At 36.6% G+C, this 24,063-nt stretch overlaps 1 protein-coding gene across 1 annotated transcript in view; it reads left to right on the forward strand.

Annotated features, from left to right (window-relative positions):
- The first annotated feature begins 5,087 nt into the window (after positions 1-5,087).
- Positions 5,088-24,063, forward strand: part of LOC106936474 (ephrin type-A receptor 6-like) — a 44,009-nt gene continuing 25,033 nt past the window's right edge. The window contains exons 1-4 of the mRNA XM_015017513.1: positions 5,088-5,115; positions 5,574-5,698; positions 8,585-8,747; positions 12,990-13,098. Of these exons, the coding sequence (XP_014872999.1) occupies positions 5,088-5,115; positions 5,574-5,698; positions 8,585-8,747; positions 12,990-13,098 (425 nt within the window). The remainder of the gene's footprint in view (positions 5,116-5,573; positions 5,699-8,584; positions 8,748-12,989; positions 13,099-24,063) is intronic.

Below are 24,063 nucleotides of genomic sequence, written 5' to 3' on the forward strand. Positions count from 1 at the left end.
GCAGGTTTTCTGGGAATAATTTGGAGCTACGTTCCACAGACAAATTCCCCACAAATACTGTTTGGCAAACTGACTCGGGTCCACCCAACGTCCAAAAAGGAGTTCCTTTGTGAATATCAGATTAAAGATGCCTATTATGCTTCATTGAACAGTTTACTAAGGCTTAAAGGATATACAAGCCATATTAATTACATTATTTGGACAAAATCATGCCTGAGGTCATGTCTATTTTGGGTTTTTTTAGGGCTTCTTGTCACTTTAAATCCAAATAAGATGCTGCTGGCCACGCCCCCAACTCAATCTTTAAACTCAACCGTGAAAATGGCTGCAAACAGATGCGCAATTATACAACTGTTCATCTTTGAAAAGCAGAAGTAGAGCCTCCTGAACAACCAACAAGAACGCAGCTAGTAGTTTGTGGATGGGAAGTCGACAAAACAACACTTGTCTTTTCCAGCAGCCATTGTACACCAAGTTGAGCAAATGTGATAGAGCTTAGCTTGGGCTGTTAGGTGACGGGCAGAGCTCTGTTGAAGTTGCTAGGTAAGGGGCAATGTTTGCTGATTTGAGACAGTTCATTTTCCAGACACCAAGAAACATTAAGTTACTGTCAAAAAACCGACAGGGTTTTCTTTTTTAGCACTTGGGGTGTTTTTAGAAGCAGTAAAGACCCAATTGAATGTACAAAGATGTACAAAATGTGAATTTTGCATAAAAGGTCCCCTTTAAAAGTCTACAAATTATTTGTTAATCTTTCTGGAGCTTAAAAAAAAGAGGTTTTACTGTGGAATTCCAAATTTTATTGTCTGTCATTAATCTGAGAGGGGAAAGCTAAATCTATGGAGCAAAGTTTGATTACCCTTCAGTTGCCCCAGTTGGACTAAAAAGAGTGCTTTGCTTTGGTCAGACATTTACTGTTCAGTTTTCATGAAACCAGCATGTTTTCTGCTAAGCGGCGGCTCACGTCCATCTTTATCAACTGGACGGTTTGTCAGCATCTTTTTGAAATGGTGCTTCTGTCTGGCTAAGGTCACTCTCAGCCTGGCAGGCTACCTGTTCTCAATCGTCGTATATCTGAAGGTTTACTTCTTCAGATCATGGAGAGCTGGGCTGATAAGAGGAAAGCTTTTAAGAAAGTCACCGACGCTGAGCACGCGTCCATTGCATGAAAAAAAAAAACAATTTAGCAGGAAAGTAGATAAAGAAAAACAATTAAAACCACTCTCCACCATTTCATGTTGTGAACCAAATCTCATAAATTAATACAAATATTTGATTAAAATAGATCTTCTTTGGATCTCCTAATTTGGACTCTAATTAAAAAACATATTTTGGAGAATTGTTGTTTCTCTTATGCTATTGTGCGGGATGGAAAATCAAAATGTTCATGGCGAGCTCTGTTTTGACATCCACACTGAGCCTCCACATTTCTACTGGCAATTATTTTCCTCCAGACGGACAATAGTCTCCAGCAAACATATTGTTTTGTCACGTCCCAGCTTTCAACTCTTGTGTGCTCTCTTCTCATGGGAATCTCTTAGCTCCCTTGTTTATTTTTGTGAATTATGTGGGAGCCACAGCGGAGGGCTCATTTGAATCTGCTAGTCAGAGGGAGATTAAACTTAGGCTGTGTTTATTGTTTCCTATCAGGAGCCAATATGCTAACAGCAGATGCCAGTGGTCTTGCTGTGCCTTAGTTTGACGGATCCACAACATGACTCTCACCACAAACCACCGCAGTTGCGCCCAACTGGCACAGGCAGCAGAAGAAGAAAAAAGAAATCCTGTAATGTTGGGGCTTTAGCAGAGTGCTTCATTACACAGTTAGATCAGATAAAATCCCCCGAGATTAATTTTTCTCTGTTATCTTGAATAGGCGAGGAGGAGTGAACTGGTCATATTAGGGGTAATATGTATTAATAACACATAATAGGATGTCAGTAGCTTTGGCTGATTTTATTTCCTGTAAAGTAGGGAATTATTTTCTACTTCAGCTGCTTCATATTGCTTTTAAGGCAAAAAAAACCCTCTCATATGCATGCATGTAGGCTCACACACACAGAGGCACACACTGCCCTTTGAGCTTAATGACTATGCTAATAATATAAGCTGTTTCAAGCCACGCATGACATTATTTTGGTCAAGTTTTGCTTGCATTTCAGACTACTTACGAAATTTTAAAAAGCCTATTAAGGAACGGGTTATTAAGGACAAGCCATGCATTAAAACACATTGGAATAACGTGAAGGCGGCTGTTTCTCTACTCTGGATCCGACACCTCTGTGTTACACTACCAGCACTTTACCAGTGATGTCGGCTTGTTTCATGGAGATTCAGTTTACTTAGCACTAATTCACAACATGACATCTCAACATTTTACAAAAAAATTGTCAATTTTCTGACAAACACATCTGACTGCCTTTCCTTAGGCAGTTAGATGTGTTTCATCTTTCATGGCTTGACAAACATTTGAATGTGAAAAATATTCAAGAAGTTTTTTTCAGGGTGTTGTCTTTAAATAACCTGTAAATTGACAAGCTAAGAATAACCTAATTTGAGTAATTCTGGTTCAAATACATGCCGATTGTCCCTGTGTGGTTTTAAGACAGCAAGGCTGTAGGGATACATGGGTTGTGTACCAAAAAAAATTAAGAAAGTGGCTGATGGTTACCAAAGAATTGGTTGAAACGAATAACTATTGATATAAATGAGTTAACAAATAACATGTTTAAATTAATGATTTTTTTTTTACCCATTATTCCTACATTTTTACCCTATTTGTCCTTTTAAGGTCATGAAGAAACTGTTTTCAAGAGACAGGTTGCATGTAGGACAGAAAAATCATTGACATTCTCACAACTGAATTCAACAGAACCAAATTAAAGATCCACAGACTATAGCAACTTAATTGCTACCTACTTTCTCACTTCAAATAATAAGTCTGAAACATATATTCATATTTAATTAAAACTGGTGGCCACGAAGATCTCTAACCCAACAAACTAAATCATAATATTTTACCCAACGATTGGCTAAAACTACAAAACATCTGTCCTGCAACATTATCTCAGGTTTTTGTGGATATATTTTATAAATACAGTATAACTTCTAAGTTAGATTTAATTTTTTTCAAACAACAACATTGAACTGCAGTTTCTTTCTGTACGAAGTTATATTTATATTATGTATCAAACGCTTAACAAAGTAAAGTTGATTTCAGACATGAAATGGTTGATGTTATTCACACAGCGCAGGTGAAAGCCAAGGTATTTTAGAATTTACGTGAATAGCAGCATTTTTATCTACTTCTATCCAGTTTTTACTCATTATTTCACTCTTTTTCATACTGAACAAAAAATGTGATTTTAAACAACTCGGGTGAAAGAGAAAGCCTGCTGGGAGTCTAAAAAGACAATTTCCCCCCCTAATTTTACTTCCATCAGACGTAAGACTGTTTTTAACATCTAACAAGCTCCAACCCACAGCCAGCTACAACCCACCCTAATATTTCTCCACATTAATGTTTTCTCTTTACATTTTAAGAGCGTACATTTCCCAGATATGTGTGTGACATCTTCAAAAACATCTTCAACCAGGCAGGCACAAGAAAAATACTGATTGAGAGTTAAGTTTCCCTTTGGGTTTGCATGAAAAAAGCAAGCTTATACTTGCATTCTCATAATGAGTAAGCTCTCTTTACTAGATGATGAAATATATAATAATAAAGCTGTTTCATCTGCTGACTTGTGTCTCCTGGGAGCAAAATGCAATTATTTATCCAGAAGAAATTCATAAAGCAGTTCACTGCAAGAAACATAAGCATGCCTTGCTCAACATATTTTTGACTGAAACTAGATTAAGTTATCACACAGAGACTGATGACTCTGTACACTGACTTAAGACTTTTTGAGACAGAAATATTGATAACTACATGATCATATGGCAATTTTCACTAAACAGTGTCAACCACTGGTGCTTCTGATGCACTAAATAGAATCTGTGTATTGCACTTTAGTTTTTTACAAGCTCCTCACTTTTCATTACCATTTTATCACATTATGCATTCACTTCACTAGACTTTGCCACAATGGTGGCTCTGTGAATATGTGCATGAAAGAGAGTTAAATGCTAACATTTGTATGCAATTAGACAATGTTATCTTGCTATTAGACAGCCATATTGAGAGAGATGCATGTAGTCATGCAACAGTTTTATGCCCTTTAAGCATTTTCACCTTTTGTCACTCTACAAACTCCAATGTGTTTTAATAGGTTTTATTGACAGAGCCACACATATTTTAGTGCATGAGTGTGACGTAAATATGAAAAGAGTTTTTAAAATATCTCAAAAGTGTAGTGGGAAGATGTCTTCAGACCCCACAACAACTTTGTGCTAATTTCAGTATAAGTCCAGCTGTATTGTAAAAGTTTTTTTTATTTATTTATTGTTTTTTTCAGAGCATATTTGTCCACAAACATCATGAAGACCAAGGAAAGCACCAGAAATTGCAGAATTAAAGTTGGGGGAAAGCTCAAAGAAGGATTAGATTATTAGCAATGTCCCAAACTTTGAAAATCTCAAATTCACTGTTCAAACCGTCATCAAAAAATAGAGAGGAAACCAAGACATGGCTGTTCAGTGAAACTAAGAGGCCAGGTAAAAATATTAACCTACCAGCTGGGAAATCACCCAAACCCTGCAAATAAATCTACAAAGTAATGCTTTATATCTAAGCATACACATAAGACATTTAAATCTAATTGCAAATCTGAAAGTGGATATTGAGAGTTAAAACAGTTTTGCATAGGAGAACTGACAACAGGAGTTTGTCTGCCACCTACAACCACATGACTTTGACAGACTTATTTGAACATAAACTAATTTTTAGTCTTGTTTTGAAAAAAATTCCAGGTTGGACAAAATGTTTGAAAGATAGAGAATGGATTGTGCAAATTAAAAGAAATGAATAAAACAAAATATGATCTCTCTCACATCTATTCTACAGGAAAAGAAAAGGAACATCTGATCTTATTATTTAACAAAACTTTCATAGCTGCTGTCTACCTACTGTTTCTAAAATACTAAGGATGACAGTGAAATGCAAAAGAGTTCAAGGTGAGCTGTACTGACATTAATTTTAATTTACTTCAAGCCACTTTCAAAGTAATCCCTTTATTGTTGATAAGAATAAACCGCATTGCAGGCTGCAGACGTACCTTACGGATATTAATACTATTTCATTGGTGTCTCTTACTAACTCTGATCTTTGCATGTTTTCTCCATCTATCGTTACATTGATGGAGCCGACAGAGAAATGCCAAAAAATAACGTTTTCTTCTGAATTTGTGTTTTCAGTTTTTATTGGATGAGGCTGACTTATTAAAGTAGATAGGTGAATTCATTAGACTGTTAAATAAATTCATTTTTGCAGCCAATATTTGCTGCTCCCGCTCACGCTCTGTGTACGCTTTCTACCCAACAGCCCCGACACGCAGCCTTAGAAAGTTTTATCACCAATGTCAATAGAGTCAGCACACAATAAATTATGTCTGCTTGGTGTGTTTACCGAACAGGTCCATCTCTGGTGGGAGCTGTAAAGAAGGACTGGGCTTCTCCAAACAGCATCGCTCTCTCCTGGCAGCAGCCCGAAGAAACAACACTTCCCATCATTGACTATGAAGTCAAATATTATGAAAAGGTAGACGGTCACACTTCTTTTGCATGACTGCTGTCGTGACTTTCTGATACAAGATGTTAAAAAATAGACATTTCTTGTCTTGTCACTTGAATGTGCAGTGAAATTTGACTCGGCACAGTAACGGTCCTTAAGAAACTCACATCTTGCTCTTGCTGACTGTGACGTTTTCATGTAGTTTGCTGAATTGCTAAGCTAAAGGTGGCATGTTTGCATGCTCTTGATACAAGTCTCCGATGACTTACTGTGAACAAATATATACATTTTAATAAAAGATATAGTTGTGAAAGTTATTCTCCTGCTGCGTAAACCTAGTGCTTTGCTCTCGCAGTGTTTCAGCTGCATGCTGAGCAACCTTTCATAACACTGACAGCTCTCTTTTCACATGATGCAACAGCCATTACTATCTTTCACTGTGAATGTCAGCATAAAAGGTGAAAATCACACCAAATGGAAAAAGTAAAATCCAACTTTCTAGGAGAAACACAGTAACGCACACGGCCAATGATTTATTATAGTTTTGAAAGTGCGTATTCACAAATTGGGTGCAATTTTCTTATATTTGTTTGATGCACAAAGAAGTAAAAATCACTGACATTCTCACAATAATATGTATGATAGCTGAGGATCCTGAGTCAGAGATTAGGATCAGATCAGGAAAGTATTATAGTACAATATTTTCTTCTTTTTTTAAATATATAAACATCAGTTGAGCTTAACATTATAACCACTGACTGAAAAAGTGAAAAACACTGAGTACCTCTTCATCATGTCCTTTGTTACCTGCAAGGAACCATTTTTGTTCTCATGTGCTAGAAGAAAGAGAAATGGAAAGCACAATTATCTGAGAAAATTACATTTCCAAACTGAAACGGCTAAGCAATTGGGTCATTGCTTAAAACTGCAGCTCTTCTGGGCTCTTCCCAGTCTGCAGTGGTCAGTATCTATCAAAAGTGGCCCAATGAAAGTGCAGTGGTGAGTAAGTGACAGGGGTCATGGGAGGGCATGGCTCATTGGCACATGTAATCCAGTCCAAAAGACAAGCCACTGCAGCTCAAGCTGCTAAAGAAGATAATGCTGGTGCTGAAAGTTTTTTTTTTTTTTTTTGTGCATAAAAATGTCCTGTTCTGCAGCTGAACAGGGTTGAAAACCTCCAGAGCAGTCGGCCTCTTTAAGCAGGATAGCGCCCCCTGCCAACAAGCAAACATTGAAAAAAGTAGCAGTAGTTTAACTCGAAGTTTTAGGTTTCCAAATTCCTTAGATTTATTTCCAATCCCAAATGTTTGGGGGGATCCACTGAGACTACACCTTGAATGCTGCACTCAATAGAACTTTAATTACACTTTATTGAATAAATAACCAATTTACAGTGGTGTAAACCAATCTTTAAGATGCATTAACATTTAAAAATACAAATTACCAATAATAACTGAGGATAATCATGTAAATGTTCTTAGTATGGAAAATTAAAGGCTTCTTGTGAAACATTGAGGTCCTTACATGATCTAAAGGTCAAATTAAATTTAAAAGTGTGATCCAGACTTTGATTAGTTTTTAATGCCTATTTATGGCTTCACATTTGCTTTGAGATGGTTTAAGGGATGACTTCTTAGACCTTGCTTCAACACTCAGCTGTCACTTTCCCCAAATTGATGCCGAGCTCTCTGAAAATTCAAATGATTAATCACGACTGTGCAGCAAAAGGTTAAAGGACTGCAAAGTACGCTCCGCAATTTTCTTACTTAATAATGTAAGTAATAAATGGCATTCATATAAACAGTGGCGATAGTAGCAGCAGTACCTAAATGAGGACTGAACTGCCAGATTAGTGCTTGAAGGATTATTTGAAATTTAGATCAAAGTTTGACTGCAAAAATGTTTCTGGAGGATCAGGAAGGATGTGAAGTTGTGATGTCCTGCTGCGATTCTGCATCTCCAAAAACGGAAAATGTTTCCTATCAGCTCATCGTAAATCAATTGAAAACATCCACTAATTGACGCATACAAAAACTATTCTGTTAACAATTAGCCAAGTAATTTACAAATCGTCAAGGACTGAGTTGTATGCAAGAGTCTCTTTGAACATTTCAGAAAATCAGCTAATTATCAAAAACAAACATGGCATAATTATGTCATGTTTGTGCATAATTATTATTTAAGTGCATAAAGGTGAAGAAAATGGTTTCTTCTATAACAGATGTACAAGCCGTATTGTACGCATATTTTTAAAAGTTCAAGCTACAGTTTTTGACTTAACTTTCACAATGACTGATGTCGGCATCCTTGGAAAATAATTAATATTCTTCAGTGCATGCAAAACTTATGACTATATAAATCTCCAACTCATATAAACTCATGCTTATAAAAGAGAGTTAGAGTGTTTACACATTTCTGAAGTTATTATTTTTCCTGTCGTTATTTTCAATATGTTAATATGTGTGTAAAATATTGCCTAAAAGTCTAATGAAATGTGTCGTCTTCCATTTCATGTCTCTTGAATGTCTTCTACTTAGCTACTCACAGCAACAGTTATTATGCAGAACATCTGGAAAAGTGTTTGTAATAAAGTTTTGTGATAAAATTATCTCTTCGCTGTCATTTTATGTTCCCAAAAGGGATCAGAAAGCGAGCTTGAACGCAGCCTGGAAGGCACTTCTTGTTGCCGCTCCCTCATTCAACATCTGTCACTGAGCTGCAGTGAATGTGACAGTAATTTGACAAAACTGTTTACCGTGGTTTTGATTAGGGTAAGCGTCGTTCTAAAAGACCAGGGATTTTAAAAAAGGGCCGAATCTAAACGGATGAAATCTCCCTGTATAACTGCGTTCATATCTGGTCAAAACCGGTTCTTAGTTGCTGAAATATGGTTTTTATTATTTTTCCTTCCAGGAACAAGAGCAGTTGAGCTACTCGTCAACACGCACCAGAGCTCCCAGTGTGATCGTCTCGGGTTTGAAGCCGGCAACCTGGTACATCTTCAGCGTTCGCACCCGGACTGCCGGTGGATTCAGCTCCTACTCTCCAAAATATGAATACCAAACTACAGGTGACTGTGAGTACTCACTGTTTGTTGCAAATATTAAAATGTAAACCAGTTCGTGGTGCTGCTTTCTGTTCATTGGTTGTCTGAAACACAAAGCTATTAAAAGGTCAAATTTGGAGAAATGATCATTTAAAACATCCACTGCCCCTTTTACTATCTCTTTCTTTTTGACAAAAAAAAAAAAAAAAACTTGGTCAAAGCTTTGACTGAAATTGCCACTCTCTGACAATGCTCCATTAAAATCTCAGCTTTGCTGTTTTTTGTAATTTCCTCTTTTTCTTCCATAGTCAGGAATGTGAGGTTCTTGGTGTAAACAGCAGCTCAGAGTCAAATAAAGTTCATGTTGCCTGGAGGAGCATCCAGGGCAGCTCACAGCCTGAAGGTCGCAGATACAAATAAACAAATATTTATACAAGTACACTTGTACTGTACAGGTGTGAAGCAAATGTAACTGTTTCAACACAATGTGGGAAAGATGCTGAGCAAAGAAAACAGTTTGGTACCATGACATTTTATCTAAAATTCAACTATGTAATAACCATATCTTTAAATTCAAGAATAAATTGTTACTCTCATTAATTTATAAAAACACATTTAGGTATATAAAGTCAGGAGGAAGGAGTTACTTGGCCAACAGTCTTTAAATTTTACCAAATAATTTTTGTCTACTTTCTAGTGCAAATATCTTTGCACACTTGAAAGAAGACAAACTTACTTAAACGAAACTTTTCAGCAAAATATAGAACATATTAAACAATTCTCTATATCTTGCTAAAAAGTTATTTGTTAGTTTTGTCTTATTTCCAGTGAACTAAAATATTTGACCAAAAAACTGTAAGATTGTGTTTTTGCAGTGTGTTGATGAATATAGCAGCTTCACTCAATAGAAACATTACACAAGCAGTACAAAATAACATTGCATGAAGGAAGAAATGATAACAAAACATAAATAAATTCAATAAAGCACAATCTCTGTTGACCTCTGCTGCACAATCTACAGCAGAGGTCAACACCGCTGGTCCTGGACTGCCACTGTCCTGCAGGAATCGAACTTTTTGTTACATTCCTCCTCTAACCCACTTCAGTCAAAACGCTGACGTTTCTCCTCGCTGTATCATGTCAGGAAGTTCTGCAAAAGGTGTGGTCGTTAACTTTTCATTGAATTCAGATGTGTTGGAGCAAAGATGCATCCACTGGACACTTCCACTGGCACTCCAGGACTGAAGTTTCAGACCTTTGATCTACATTTTTGTTCATTTTCATGTATAAATTAGACCCACTGCAGCTCAGCTGCCTGCTCCAGCAATATTACAATAAAATCCATTTCATATAATCTATCCTCTAAATTAAAAGACAGCCTAGAACCAGTGTAAGCACAAACATGCAGTGATGCAATGGAGTCTATGCTCAGCATTTGTTGTGATGAGCTTTTCTAGAAGTGTGAAGCTGAAGGGAGTAAAAGGAAAAGGGGAAAATGAAACACAGCTGGCCTGCAAACAGCGACGTGTATGATGATTTATCAACTGTAGTGTCATTAACATCCCACCAGACAGTTATGTGTCAAACACTTATATCTCTAGGAATCCATCTAGTTCACTCTTCTGCTAACGTCCCTGAAAGTCTCCTTTAGTTTACAGTAAGGGTGTCAGTCAGCGTCCTGCAGGTTTTGGATGTGCTCCCACTCCAACCCGTCTGCATCGAAACATTTACCTTCTGATGCACTTAAGGCCCACAGAGTCCTGCTAATTACCCAATTATGTAAATCAGGTGTTTTGACACAGTTGAGCCTCGAGGACTGGAGTCTGACACCTGTGGTTGAGGGAAAGTAAGACTTTTTTTTAACTCTCAGAAACATGAGAGAATACAAACAGAATGCAAACTTTGAAGGAGAAATAATTTAATTGTTTTTGGATGAATATAGTTTGTTGTAAGAGCTTCACCTGCTTCTGATGCAAACTTGGCACCAGTTGGTTTCCAGTATCAAAATGTAGCAAAGTATTTTTTTAACATTAAGGTTTCAAAACCACATCTTCATTTGTTTGTCATTTTGATGAGAAGTTACTGCCCCTCCCTCACCTGTTGCTGCCAGTTAGCTAGCTAAAAGAACGCTACTACTTTTTTCCTTCACCTAAAATATAGATGAGTTAAAATATTTTCTTTAGCAAACAGCAAAGACCAAAAATGAATGTTATTGGTAATTTTATAACTATAACAAATAATGTAGCGTACTATTTTATCTCCAAACAATGTATTTTTACTCAAGCTAATCATATTATAACTAAGTGGCTCATGTTTAATACTAAGACATAATCATTTTCAACCCATTTGCTATTTATTTTTAGCAAACAGAGTGGAAAAAAAATGTAAAAACTAAAAACACCAATGTTTTTGGGGGGTATCTTTTAAAAAGAAAGCCAGCGAGTAGAAAAATCAGGTACAAAAATTGAAGTAAAAGATGCAGAAGGTGATTTCTTTAAACAAATCTGTGCATGCGGTTTACTGAAATACAAAAACTTCCTGCACAGAAAATGGTTTGAAAAACTGCAGATTTCTACACTCACTTTTAAAACTCATTTTTTTATATATTTGCGTACTTTCACCTGGTGCAGCTCAAAGCAAATATTCGATTTCTTGTTCATAAAGTAAAGCTCAGTTTTAAAGGCAAATGGATATTAAGAATTGTTCTGCTTCTCACTGAGGAGTTTTTCTTTACACAGCTAAAACCCCGGATGTTCTGGAGAGTGAATTTAATTTAGCGTAATTCTTCAACCCACAGAAACTAATAACTGAAATAGAGTCATCAAGGGAAACTGACGCTGCTCCTTTTCTGTTCGGCGTGTTTTGAATCACAGCGTTCCTTGTATGTTTTTGTCAGTCGTAGCTTTATTGCGTGCTCATAAAATACAAAGGTCCAGCTGCCCTTTTATGTTGGGTCAGGTTTTATTGAGAAAGAGGTGATTTGGCTTCACAGTGGCCCTCTGCTTCCAAAGCTGCAGAGTTTGGCTTTATCTGCAGATCAGAGGCTGCACGGCCAAGCCTTTGTACTGCCTGGCCTTTTATCTAAAAGAGGAGGCAGGTTTGGCCCCTGCCGCTCTCTCCCTCTCTGTCTGTCTGTCTGTCCTCCTGCCAGTCAGTGTCGCTGCACTTGGTTTTTTTTTTCCAGCTGCATGTGTTTCTGTCACTATCTCCTTTGTCTTTCGCCTGTCATCTGTTTTTGCTGCGTCGCCTGGACCTCATTCCAGCCCTGTCAGTCTAATGCATCTGTTTAGATGTGAAGAGTGCGTTGAGCTGAGATCCGTCATATGTGGTCATCGCTTTCACTCGCCCTCTCCCAGGGTGCTGTGTAATTATTTTTATTAAGTGAAAGGGACACATTTCATACACATGCTTTCCATGCTCTTGGCATTACACCTACATACACCCACACAAGCCTTAATCACCATGCTCCACCATCTCTAATTCATATTCATTAAGCGTGAAATATTATAGAAATAAGTTTGGTAATAGCAATCATCTTTCAATTATCTGGGATTCGTTAGCCTCCTGACAAGACACAGAAAAAGGAAAATCATGAATATCAAATGGGCCCAATTTTAACAAATCATCATGGACTAAATCACAATTTCATGAATGAATAAAATTAATTAACCAGCAGCAGGCAAATGAATCATTCCAGTAAGAAAAGCTGACAGTTTTTTTTAGGACTCCACAAAGAGCTGATCAAACATCTCTCAATAATATCTGCCCATCAAACGAATGTGAACAGTGTACGCCTGCTGCGTTGAATTAAAATCTTATTTCTTCACTTTTTTCTGTTGTTTGATACTTAATGTATTTACTTCTTGGGCTGCACAGTGGCGCAGTTGGTAGAGCGGTTGCCTTACAGCAAGAAGGTTCTGGGTTCAATTCCCAGCCCCGGTCTTTCTGCATGTAGTTTGCATGTTCTCCCTGTGCAGGTGTGGGTTTTCTCCAGGTACTCCAGTTTCCTCCCACATTCCATGAACAACATGACTGTCGGGTTAATTGGCCTCTCCAATTTGCCCCTAGGTGTGTGTGTGCATGGTTGTGTGTCTCTGTGTTGCCCTGTGACAGACTGGCGACCTGTCCAGGATGTACCACGCCTCTCGACCGGAACGTTAGCTGGAGATAGGCACCAGCACCCCTCCTGACCCCACTGAGGGACAAGGGTGTTCAGAAAATGGATGGATTTACTTGTTCTTTCCTTTTTTTCTGCTTTTCTCAAACCTTCAGCTTCAGACATCGCTTCTGATCAGGGCCAGGTGTTGGTCATTGTAACAGCAGCAGTCGGCGGTTTCACCCTTCTCATCATCCTCACGCTCTTCCTCCTCATCACTGGAAGGTAAGATCAATTACAAACCTTAATTTATGCTGAAGAAACTGTGTGAGTTTCAAACAATGTGTTTCTGGTGTAAAAGCTTGGAAACTGTTTTTATTCTTTTACAAACTTGTATGGAGAAATGATTCACTTTTGGTTCAGTTTGGCTTTTATGTTGAGGGTTTGTTTGGTTTTGCATACAGACTCATAGTCCTTGAACTTTTTATTCAAGAAAAACAAGCATGCATTTAATTGAAATTGTACATGATAAATTAGTTCTGCACCCTTCATGAAATAATGGGAGAAAAAAGGTCAATCAATCAGTTTTATTTGTACCATTGGGTAGATCTGCTTACAGTGAGGTGAGTTAGCCTTGTTGTCGGACAAGAAACAGATACACAATAAATATAAATGATTCAAAATGGCCTGGTGCTCAGTATTATAAAATATCAACTACAGTAAAAAATAAAAATAAATAAAATATTAAATTAACTAAAATAAATAAAATAAAATGTAGCAGGAAACAGTGGATCTCTGCAGTAACACAGTAAAACACGGTGATGGCAGCATTATGATGCTTTATTTTTTTAGCTTGAACATGGAAGCTGCTAAATACAGAAAAACTGGCAAAGCCCTAAAAATCCCTGCAGCTGTAAATACAGTCAGTCTGTCCTTCACTCTGCGGAAAAAGTAAAGTTATTTGGAAAACATGCTGTGGTATTTTTAAAATCGCAACAACGATGCAACACTGATGATTATCAGCACAAAATTTCCACCACTGTCATAAGTTTAAGCATCTGAGTCACTCTACAGCTGATCTAATATGTTATTTGGACGCACAGTGTTAATGCATTTCATTTAGCCTGTCACATTAAAGTCATCTTTTGTGATTCACTTTTGGTCTGTCAGTTTGGGTGGATGGTTATGTTTTGGTAGGTTTGCTGTAAAGTTTGCATTTTCAGATGGTTGATTAAATTTTATGCTGCCAAATGATAATAACTTGAGATATAGTTTTATAAGCTATCACTTTTTTTTTTAAATCTCCACATCTTTATTCCTGACATGCCTGCTGTTTCTTAGTCTTCATGTTGCTGTTTGTACTTTAATTTTCTCTGACCTCATGACCTTTAATGTACGCTGAGAATAAACTACACACAAGTTGACACACCTGTTACATAAATAAGAGGTTTCTGAAGTTTTAATTGGTTGGAGTGGCTTTTCTTCAACAAATGCACACCATAGTTTTGTGCTTATTTGTCAAAGTTAAAAAGCATGTATTTTTATTTCCCCTTTATAATTAAGCTTTTTTTTGTTAAAGATTTGGATGAAATGTGACAAATTGTGGAATTATATTAATACTTAATACAGGAAGGTGAGAAGGTCTAACCTGTTAGATTTCATAAATTAAATGAGGAATAGGAAAGGGGAAGAAGTACATTGTTCAAGAGTTATATATATAAAAACAAAACCTTTTAGATTTTTAAGTGATGTTGGAAAAAGTATAAAATTTTCTCTTGAAATTTTAACATTGAACATCTTCTTAAACATTTCCAATGGAAAAAGAGCAAAAACGTTTATTAAAACTGTCTTTGGACCAAGAGCACATATTTAGCTAACACCTATGGCTCAATACTGTTATGCTTCTGTGTCCTGAACTTGGCTTCAGATGTCAGCCTAAAGAAAATATAATGTAGCTTAAATTATGTAATATTGCATTACATCAATTCTACTGCTTTTAATGCCTCTACTCGAAGAAGAAAGTGTATTAATTTATAGTGCGGGAAGCAGACACAGGTGCATAAAGCTCAGAAGAGAAGAGAGGTAAATCTGTCAAAACACATTCAAGCACATTCACACTCTTTCACATACAACCAATCTGTTTTCATCTATGTGAAGATGCAATGTGCGACTGTGTGAGGGGGGAAAATCAACATTTCTCTCACTTTATCTCAGAAGTGTGATGTGAAGGTATGGTGACTAAATAATGTGCCATTTCAGTCTGAACAGCTTGGACAAAAACAAATGGAATACCATCAACTCAGACATAGTTTCTCATATGATTTGCATTTTTTTTATTTCTTGCATTTTAAGCGTGGAGCGTAACCTGCTCAGCATTGAAATGCAGGAAAATATGCATTTACGGCTGTAATTATAGTTGCATGATTCAAAAACAAACCAAAATATATTAAAAACCATTTGCTCAAACAAATAAAAGCAGAGAAATATAATGATTTGCTCATCTTATCAACCATGGAAGATTTTTTTTTCTCTGCTGAACCAAAACCCATTTATAAAACAGGAGGCAAACTTACAAAAAAAATGGAAATGGAAGTAGAAGAATAAGCTTTGTTTCCAGTTCCGAGAATTATAGCAAGCTTTTCTATCCTCTGATTGTACCAACTCACTAAAATTACGCCACTGGGCTGTTCATTCTTTTCATTACTTTTCTTACAATATGCAGACCATTCTGCACTGGACCCTCATTAGGGAGATAATATTTCAGCAGCGATTGCATGAGACACACTTTTTCATTTTCCCTGGAGAAACAGCAGAATCAGAGATGTGTCAATCAAGCCTTTTGAGGAGATCTAATCATGTAAAGAGAGCGAAAACACCTGTGTGGGTGGTAAGAAGGTTTGCCAGGGTCTCCAGATTTAGAACATGTTCAGATTGTCGAACATTCACCATTCAATACTGGCACGTATGAATATTTAACATAATGAGATAAATTCAAAGAAGCCTCTCCTACCCTGTGAAAATTCATAACAACTATTCAGTTTTATAAATGGTTGTAACTTTTTTAACCAAAGTTGGCTATGAAAATATGCTGTCTGCTAAAACCACTAAATCGCTGGAGTATTGAATCTTTTTCCTTAAAGCCAGAGGTTGACTTCCATTCATCATGGTTATGAATGTTGTATTAAATTTGAGCGTCAATTTTTTTTTTAAACCAACCAGGATGGACGGTTAACAGCTTCAATGAACTTTAAAAATAATAATTGTTTGTGCAAATTTTAGCAGGTTGCATTCTTTTTGAAATAATCAGGAAGCTTTTGACATAATTTGTAATTAACCACTTTTCTTATCAAAAGTTGTAAAAAATTATTTGAATTAATTGGTTTTCCATCTAGCTGTTGACTTTACATTAAGACTTAGAAGGTATGATATTATTATGTGGAACAATTAAAAGAAAAGCAAAAAAAAACAAGTATCAATACTGACAAAAGTAATAATAATGAAAAACAGATAAATATAGACATACGATGGATCAGTTAGTAGTAATTAATTATGACTATTAATGTCATTAATGTCATATTACCATCATTGCTCATACACTCTCACTCACACATGGTTAATAATACTCATTCTTTAAAACACAATACTTTGTTTCTTTTTCTTTGTTCTGACATTTTTTTCTTAAAAAAATAAAGTAGAAAATACACACCATATATTTTCTACTTTGATATTAAATACATTTCTATTAAATTAAAAAAAAAAAGATTTTGGATGTAGTTCTGCAGTTAAGCAGCTGCTTAAGACCCACAGCATGATACTTCCACTACCATGTTTGATAGTTGGTATTTGGTTGGACTCCTCCTATTATCCAAAAAGCTCATTTTTTCTGTCACTTGACCTTAAAAAGCTTTAATTCAGCAGATATTTGACTTGTTTGAAGATATAAACACGTCATGCATGAAATGTGACCCCAACTAAACAGAAATGAAAAAACGATTTAATTAGCACTAAACTGTGGCTTCTTTAAACTATCTTGTTACGCATGAAGGGTTTCCTTTGCACAGATACGTCTCAGTAAATTAAAATACTCATTTAAATTCAGTACATGGGCAAATTTTTTCCCTCTTGCAAATGAGATTTAGATCTTAATCTGGTTTCGATCTGATTAAATAAAGTAAATTAATGCAAAATATTGATCTATTTAACACAATTCGATATATTTCAAGTGTTGTATTTTCGTCTGTCTGCATACTCAATACTTGGTCTGGGCCACTTTTAGAAGAATTACTACATCAGTGTTGCTTCATATGATGGCAATTAGTCTGAGTGGCTAAAGAAGTCAGGTTGCATTGCCTGTATTGTTGTCTGTATTGTTGTCTGTATTGTTGCCTGTATTGTTGCCTGTATTGTTGTCTGTATTGTTGCCTGTGTTGTTGTCTGTATTGTTCTCTGTATTGTTGTCTGTATCGTTGTCTTCCATTTCATTCCATAGATTCCCAACCCTTTCTTAGGTAGGTTGGATTTTATTCCTCTCCACTTTTCCTGCAGGAATCAGCAGAAGTCCAGTCCCTGTCTTTGCTTCAGGAGTGGCTTATCCTCTCTCACACAAATTCTTGAGCAGGCTTTGCTTCACAAGGCTGCAGTTATCCTTGTTACTTATGCTGCTGCCTTTTGCTTTTACTTTCTAGTTAACTTTTTTATCAGTATGCGCATCACAGCACTTTGTGAACAGCTTCTGACTTGCTGTGCTTGTGGAGGAGCTCTGTGATGGTCGACTGGTTAATTGTCAAGTTGGTAATGATTGTGTACTCCATGTTATGACCATAACATAACATTTACACTAAAAATTTATTTGTGTGATGCCCTAACACTCTGCAAAGCCAAAGTCATAGTAAGGCATAATATTTAGAAGATCTAAATCCATAAAATGTCTATAAGTACATCTCAAAAAAGTCCAGGGATTTATTCATTTTGTTTGAATTTCCACAATAATTCTCAAGAAGTTGGAGGGATTGATTGATATAATTTGGCAGTAAACAGATACAAACTGCATTGATTTGATTGATAATATAAAATTTAAGCACACTTAGTGTTTAGTCTGAAATCTAGAGGGCCACATAAAAAGCTGTGGCGGGCTGGATTTGGCCCACGGGCCCCGAGTTTGACACACGTGACACTGACAAAGAACTAGCTGGCAAATAAACTTGCAGGCAGGTAATCTGTTAAAAAATTAAAAAGTTTTTGTTGTTACTTGAAGTTGTAATAAAAGAAAATTTCAATTTTCACCCCTTTGTAGAATAATAGCAGACTGAATTCATAACATCTCAGTTTTTAACCTGAATTTCCTCTGAGAGTTTGTATTTACTGGCTTACCCTTTAGACATCTGTCTACAGAAGTGCTATTTACTAAAGCCTAACCTTTGAAAAACAAATTCAGAGTAAGCTAAGTGAGATGGATTGTTTGGGTTTTTTTTTTGGAGGGGGTGAGGGGGAAGGGGCTACCACAGGAGGATATATAATTACTATTGGAAAAGTGTATAATTGTTTTAGCTCTAATGTGCATTTAATGAATTGTAAATTTTGCAATCAGAACCTATTTGTTGTTGGTATGATTGAAAAAAACTACATAATTGTAATTATTCATCTTTACAGCCAGTCCTTGCGCTGAACTTCTTATTTTTTTAAATGCATTGTCAATGTGTGTTTGCTTAAGTAAGACCTCACACATGCAGATGCAACAACGAAAGCCAATGCTGCAGGCTCCTTTTGCATTAAACCAGAAGAAGGACTTGTCTCTCTACATATATATGTATATATATATATATTTTTAACTGAATCCTTCTAAAAGCAGCGTCAGTATTTGGAGTGTTATTCAACTCGCTCACCGTCTCTTGTTGCTGCAATCCCTCTGCCCTGTGTGGGAGGGACTTTCACTTTTCCTCAGTTTTAGAAAAGCTTCAAATGTTGTTTTGCTGCCAGAGACAGATGAGAGCTTTCACTCATCCGGCCTTGAATCGGAGCGAGGAGAGGAGCTGAGGAACGTTTTACACCTGAAAAAGAAAAACCCAGCTTTGTTTATATCTATTTATGTGAAATGTAGAGTGCAAACTTATATCAGAGCAAAGGTGTCACAGTTGTAAAGATGCAGACAAGGTGAGGAGGTTTACAGAATGTGCTGGGTTTGCTCAGAATTATGTCAGTCTCTGCAAGTGCTTTTGTCCCTTTCATGTCTTCTCCGGTTGTCCTTCCTTTTGTGCCCTTGGTTGCTACAGCAGCTGTGAAAGATAAGAGGCCAAGTGAAAAGTAGTTTGACTTGCACTGATGCTTTGATTAGGTCCCTGAGCCTGTTTGTTTTACCGAGCTCCGCAGGATTGCACAGAACAAGCCAATATGTAGTGTAGCAGTGCTGGGCAGGCCAGCACAGAACGCCAGCAGATGCCAAACTCTTTGAGTGTGATTGCTGTCTTTGTACGTGTGTGTGAGGCCTCTTTACAAAATGAAACCCAGTGAGACAGAGACGGATAAAGAGGATCAGTGGCGAGGACTGGAAACGACTGATAAAGGCACATGCCACCAATTCTTTAATGAACAGCTTGACCCCATCAGCAGAGGTCAACGGTTGCTTTCCAAATCCCCTTCTTGTCCTCTCCGCCTGTGGTTATCGGATCTGTCTATCAGTGTCCAGAATCCCACAAACTTCACTTAGCCAAAACCCAATCTGGCAACCTATGGCCCGTGGCCCCTCTGACATCGACTCTAATATGGCAACCCGGATTATGTTAAGTCCTCAAAGGCGAGGCGGCCCACATGTGATGCCGTGGCCACACGCGCAATCATGCAAGAAGTTCTTCAGACACTTTCTGTGTGGACTTTCACCTCTGACCTTTCCATCGCTGCAAAAACAAAACCTCTACTAAGTACTTTTGGTCTCGTTTCTACACAAAAAAGGACAAAACTAATTTACAAGTAACTTTTCAGCATGAGATAAAAGCTTCGTTTTAGTCAATAATCTCTTAATATTGATGAAAAAGTATTAGTTCTAAGTTAAATAATCTGCCAGTGGAGCAAATCCTTTTTTCCATATTATAACTTATAATAACATGTTATTATGCAGCTCTGGAATGAAATTAAAAGACCACTTTAAATGATCAGTTTCTCTGGTTTTACTCTTTACAGGTTTATGTTTGAGCAAAATGAACATTGTTCTTTTATTCTATGAACTACTGGCAACATGTCTCAAAAGTTTCAAGCAAAAATTTAGTATTTATTTGCAGAAAATGAGAAATGGTCAAAATAACAAAAAAAAAAGATGCAGTGCTTTCAGACCAGAAAACAACAATACTAATGTTTTAACTCAGGAAGAGTTCAGAAATCAATATTTGGTGGAATAACCAGGAGTTCAGTGTATAAAATTTCCCCATATTGTAATGTGGGGAAATATCTCGTTATTATTTCACTTCTAAATACTTTTTCATCAATATTAATGAATTATTGACTTAAACTCCAATACCTTGTTACACAGTTACTTGTAAGTTGGTTTTGTCTTATTGCAAGTGCATTAAGATATTTTCACCAGAAACCAGACCAAACATAGTTGGTAAGATTTTGTTTTGCAGTGATAGAAAAGGTCAGAGGTGAAAATGTACACAATGTGTAAGATGGAAAAACTCTGAAGAATTTTGACTAATGCTCAAAGTTTCACCTTTTTCGTGACCCTCCATGTTCTCTGCGTTTCATAAATCTGTAAAGTTTTCATGGTTTGATCATTATATAAAGTACTGTACCTTGATCCAGAACACTTACTGAAAACAATTATTTTCTTCAGACTTTACGGATAAGTTATTCTATTTTCAGCCATTTTTTGTGAACATATGGAGTTTATTGGATCAACAATTTCACTGAAACCTGACCAGCAGTCTCTGCACCGACACAGCTGACCTCTGTCCGTCCGCTCGTCCCAGGCAGGACAGCGGCGCGCTCGGTCCGGATCACAGTGATGTGAATCCTCAGAGCTGCGGGAGAGGCAGGTCTGTCTGCAGCAGTGACAGTGAAGACGGGGCTCTCCGCTGAAGTGCCAGTGTCACAGTGGGAGCTGTCTGTTTCTGGGTGTTGGGTCAACCCTCCGGACTGTTTTCTCCTACTTGGCTGCCATTCATTTAAACGACGTCTTCGGTGATTTGTTATGTTATTCCCATTGGGAAGAAACCCCGTTGAACCGCCAAAAAAAATCTACACAGACTTGATCTCGCTGTCGGCAATGGTTTGTGTTTTTAGAGTTAATTTCTGTGAGCCTATATTTTATTAATGCTAAAACTTGAAATGCATTGACCCGTCTTTACTGGAAAAAGAAAGACAAATTGGCAAAGTTAACTTTTTAACGATCAACTGAAAGTGAAGCTTAGATCATCCTTTTATAAACTTTGCCTCTATAGGAAACAGGCTGTAGAATTATGTGTTCTATCTAATAAATGATGAAATATGAGAAGTTTTATTAGGAGATCCACTTGTGGGAGTGAGCGTCCCTCATGCACATGGTCATTAATTAAGTCCTCTACTTGCAAAATACATTTTAAAATTCATCAGTGATACGGCCTCAGAGAGAGGGCTCAAAGCACCTTTCATTCTTTATACTATTATTTCCCATCTCACTGCCTTTCTGCAGCAGTGCCACCTCCACTTCTCACAGCTATAAATACTTTATTCGACCTGCCATGTTCAAACGGAGGCATTGCGCAACCTTTAGTTAACAGGAAGTCACGTCTGAATAACAAAAATGTTTTCTTTCCTCACCTTAAAAGCTGTAATTGAGCTTAGTGTCAAACTGAAACAGATATTCCTTAAACCACAGGTGGCCAAAGTTGAGGTTTGACTTCATTGTGGGTCATAAATCACAAAGCGTGCGTGGGGTTTTAAAGTAAGTCGATGATCACTTGTTAAGAAGTGGTTTTGCTTTCTACTGCAGAAAAAAATAAATAAATAAATAAATAAACTTAACACAATTTCAGTAAAGTATAAAAGTGTTTTAATAGCAGCAGATTGGTTGAACCTCACAGAAACATTCAGTGATATCAAGACGTAGCGTTGCTGCTGCACCCTATCAGTTTGCTAGCTAAATAACCTCTTAACTTTACTCTAATGCAGAGCAGTTTCACAGTTTGCTATTTTATTTAATCAGTTAGAATCTGAGTGTCTTATTTTTCATAACTACATTTTTGTTCTTACACTTTATCCTTAATTTCTTATTTTTACCGTTTTTGTCACTTTGCAACGGTTGCACCTGAATTTCCCCAGTGAGGGACAATAAAGGATGTTTCTATCCTGTCGTACTTTAATATTTCCCATCATGTGTGTAAAATTGTTTTTGGCTTTTTTCTTCGTATAAAACTGTTTTCTAACCAAGAAACTCATGTTATTTGATTTTCTTTATACCAGTTTTGTTACCATATGAAAGATGTTTAAGTTGGGAATTAAATTTGTCATGACAATAATAATAATAATAATAATAATAATAATAATAATAATAATTTGTAGTTGCATTCCACACAGACACAACATATGTTGTATTTTTCCTCCTATTTTACTGTAAATTTCTTCTTTTTATCTTATATTTCTGTCATGCATCAATCTGGGTAATTCATTATAATAAACACTTTAAGACAGACATTTTTCAATATTTATACATAATCTGACTGAATTCCACAGTTAATCATAAAATAAACTCAATTTTACATTATTCACTGTGGCTTTAATTTCAACCCTCTGTGCAACAATTGTTGGTTATTCTGTGTTGCGATTGCAGCTCTCAGGGTAGACAGATGAAAGAAGCTCAAAACTCTGAGACTACAAAGAGTCCATTGATACTAAATGTCATGAATGATTACAGTGAAAAAATGTGAAATATCAATACAAAGTTGATCTTTTTTATCTGAAGGTCCACAGCATCTGTGTTAAATGATCGGCACTGTTAACTTTGACGCCAGAGAGTTTATGACGGTCACTGATCTTTGGTATAAAAAACATAAAGCAATCATGTGCCTCATTCACTTTCACATCTCTGTTTATGTTAGTTCAGTTACTTTCCTTTTTTTTTCTTTTAGCTGCTTGTTTTATGTTTTTTGGGGGAAATGTAACTTTTTTTCTTCCAGTCAGAACTGAGTCGGTCCAGGTTGCATCTAAACCACTGAGCATCTTTTTAAAAGAGGATAATCATATTTACATTGAGTTTCTATGTTTTTTCAACTGAATTAAGACTATTTTGCACCACTGAATCCAAAAATGGCATCTAGTTTTTTTTTTTGTCAGGTTTTAATTCTGATTTGATTTAGAAAAATCCAATCTTCTGACTAAATTGATAATATTTTTGCGACATTACCAGTTCATTTCCGCCAATATTTCTCATCCAAAAAGAGGTTTCAGGAGAAAAAAAATGTTTTCTAACAGAGTGTATTAATTAAATGTTACAATCTTGGATTCTGTAAATTGAATAATAAACACCTGTAAAGGAAAATGCATGTAAATTGAATATTACGTCTTCATTGTGCAACATAAACTTCCGTTTCTTCGAACGCCTCGTGTGCGTTCAGCAGCAATCAGCCATCATGGCTGCACCCCAGCATCCCAAACTAATATGTAGGTCACTTCAGAAAGTTGACCTGATTGAGCAAAACCAATGTGATTTCTGGATTCAGTGCATCAAAATTCCCCTAAAACAGTTGACAAGCCTCCATTTTTTTACTCTTGACCAGTGTAATTATTGTTAATGCGACGGACTGTATTCTTTCTTTCAGCCACTTCATTGAGTCAGTAGCTGAATAAAGTAGCTACTGCCTGATTAAAGTCAGTAGCTACTTATGACATTGATTATAGCATTAATCAATGTCATACATTTCATCACGACATTGTTAAAAGACTAAAGGCTTTTGGTAAAAAATGCATCTGCAATTGGATCTCCTGCCAGACAACAACCCTCCACTCAAAACATAAGCAATGAATGAATTAAAAAAAAACCTGAACATTTCAAACTGTTTACAAGCCTTTAAACCACACGAGGGTATAAGGTAAGCTTGCTTCTACAAGCTTTTGCAGCGGTGTTTTATTGCAAACAACTCTCAATAGGCTATTCAGAGTTTTATAGACAACATTTCAGCTGTGACTTACGTTGCAGCCTTTATACCCGGCACCTTTCTACGAACATGACTCATGCAGGGCACTTTGTGCTTTCTCCCATTTTAATTTCAGAGCAAGGATCTGTTT

The sequence above is a fragment of the Poecilia latipinna genome, unplaced genomic scaffold (assembly GCF_001443285.1).
Source record: "Poecilia latipinna isolate Pla-1442-1.1 unplaced genomic scaffold, P_latipinna-1.0 Scaffold2153, whole genome shotgun sequence".
Lineage (NCBI taxonomy): Eukaryota > Metazoa > Chordata > Actinopteri > Cyprinodontiformes > Poeciliidae > Poecilia > Poecilia latipinna.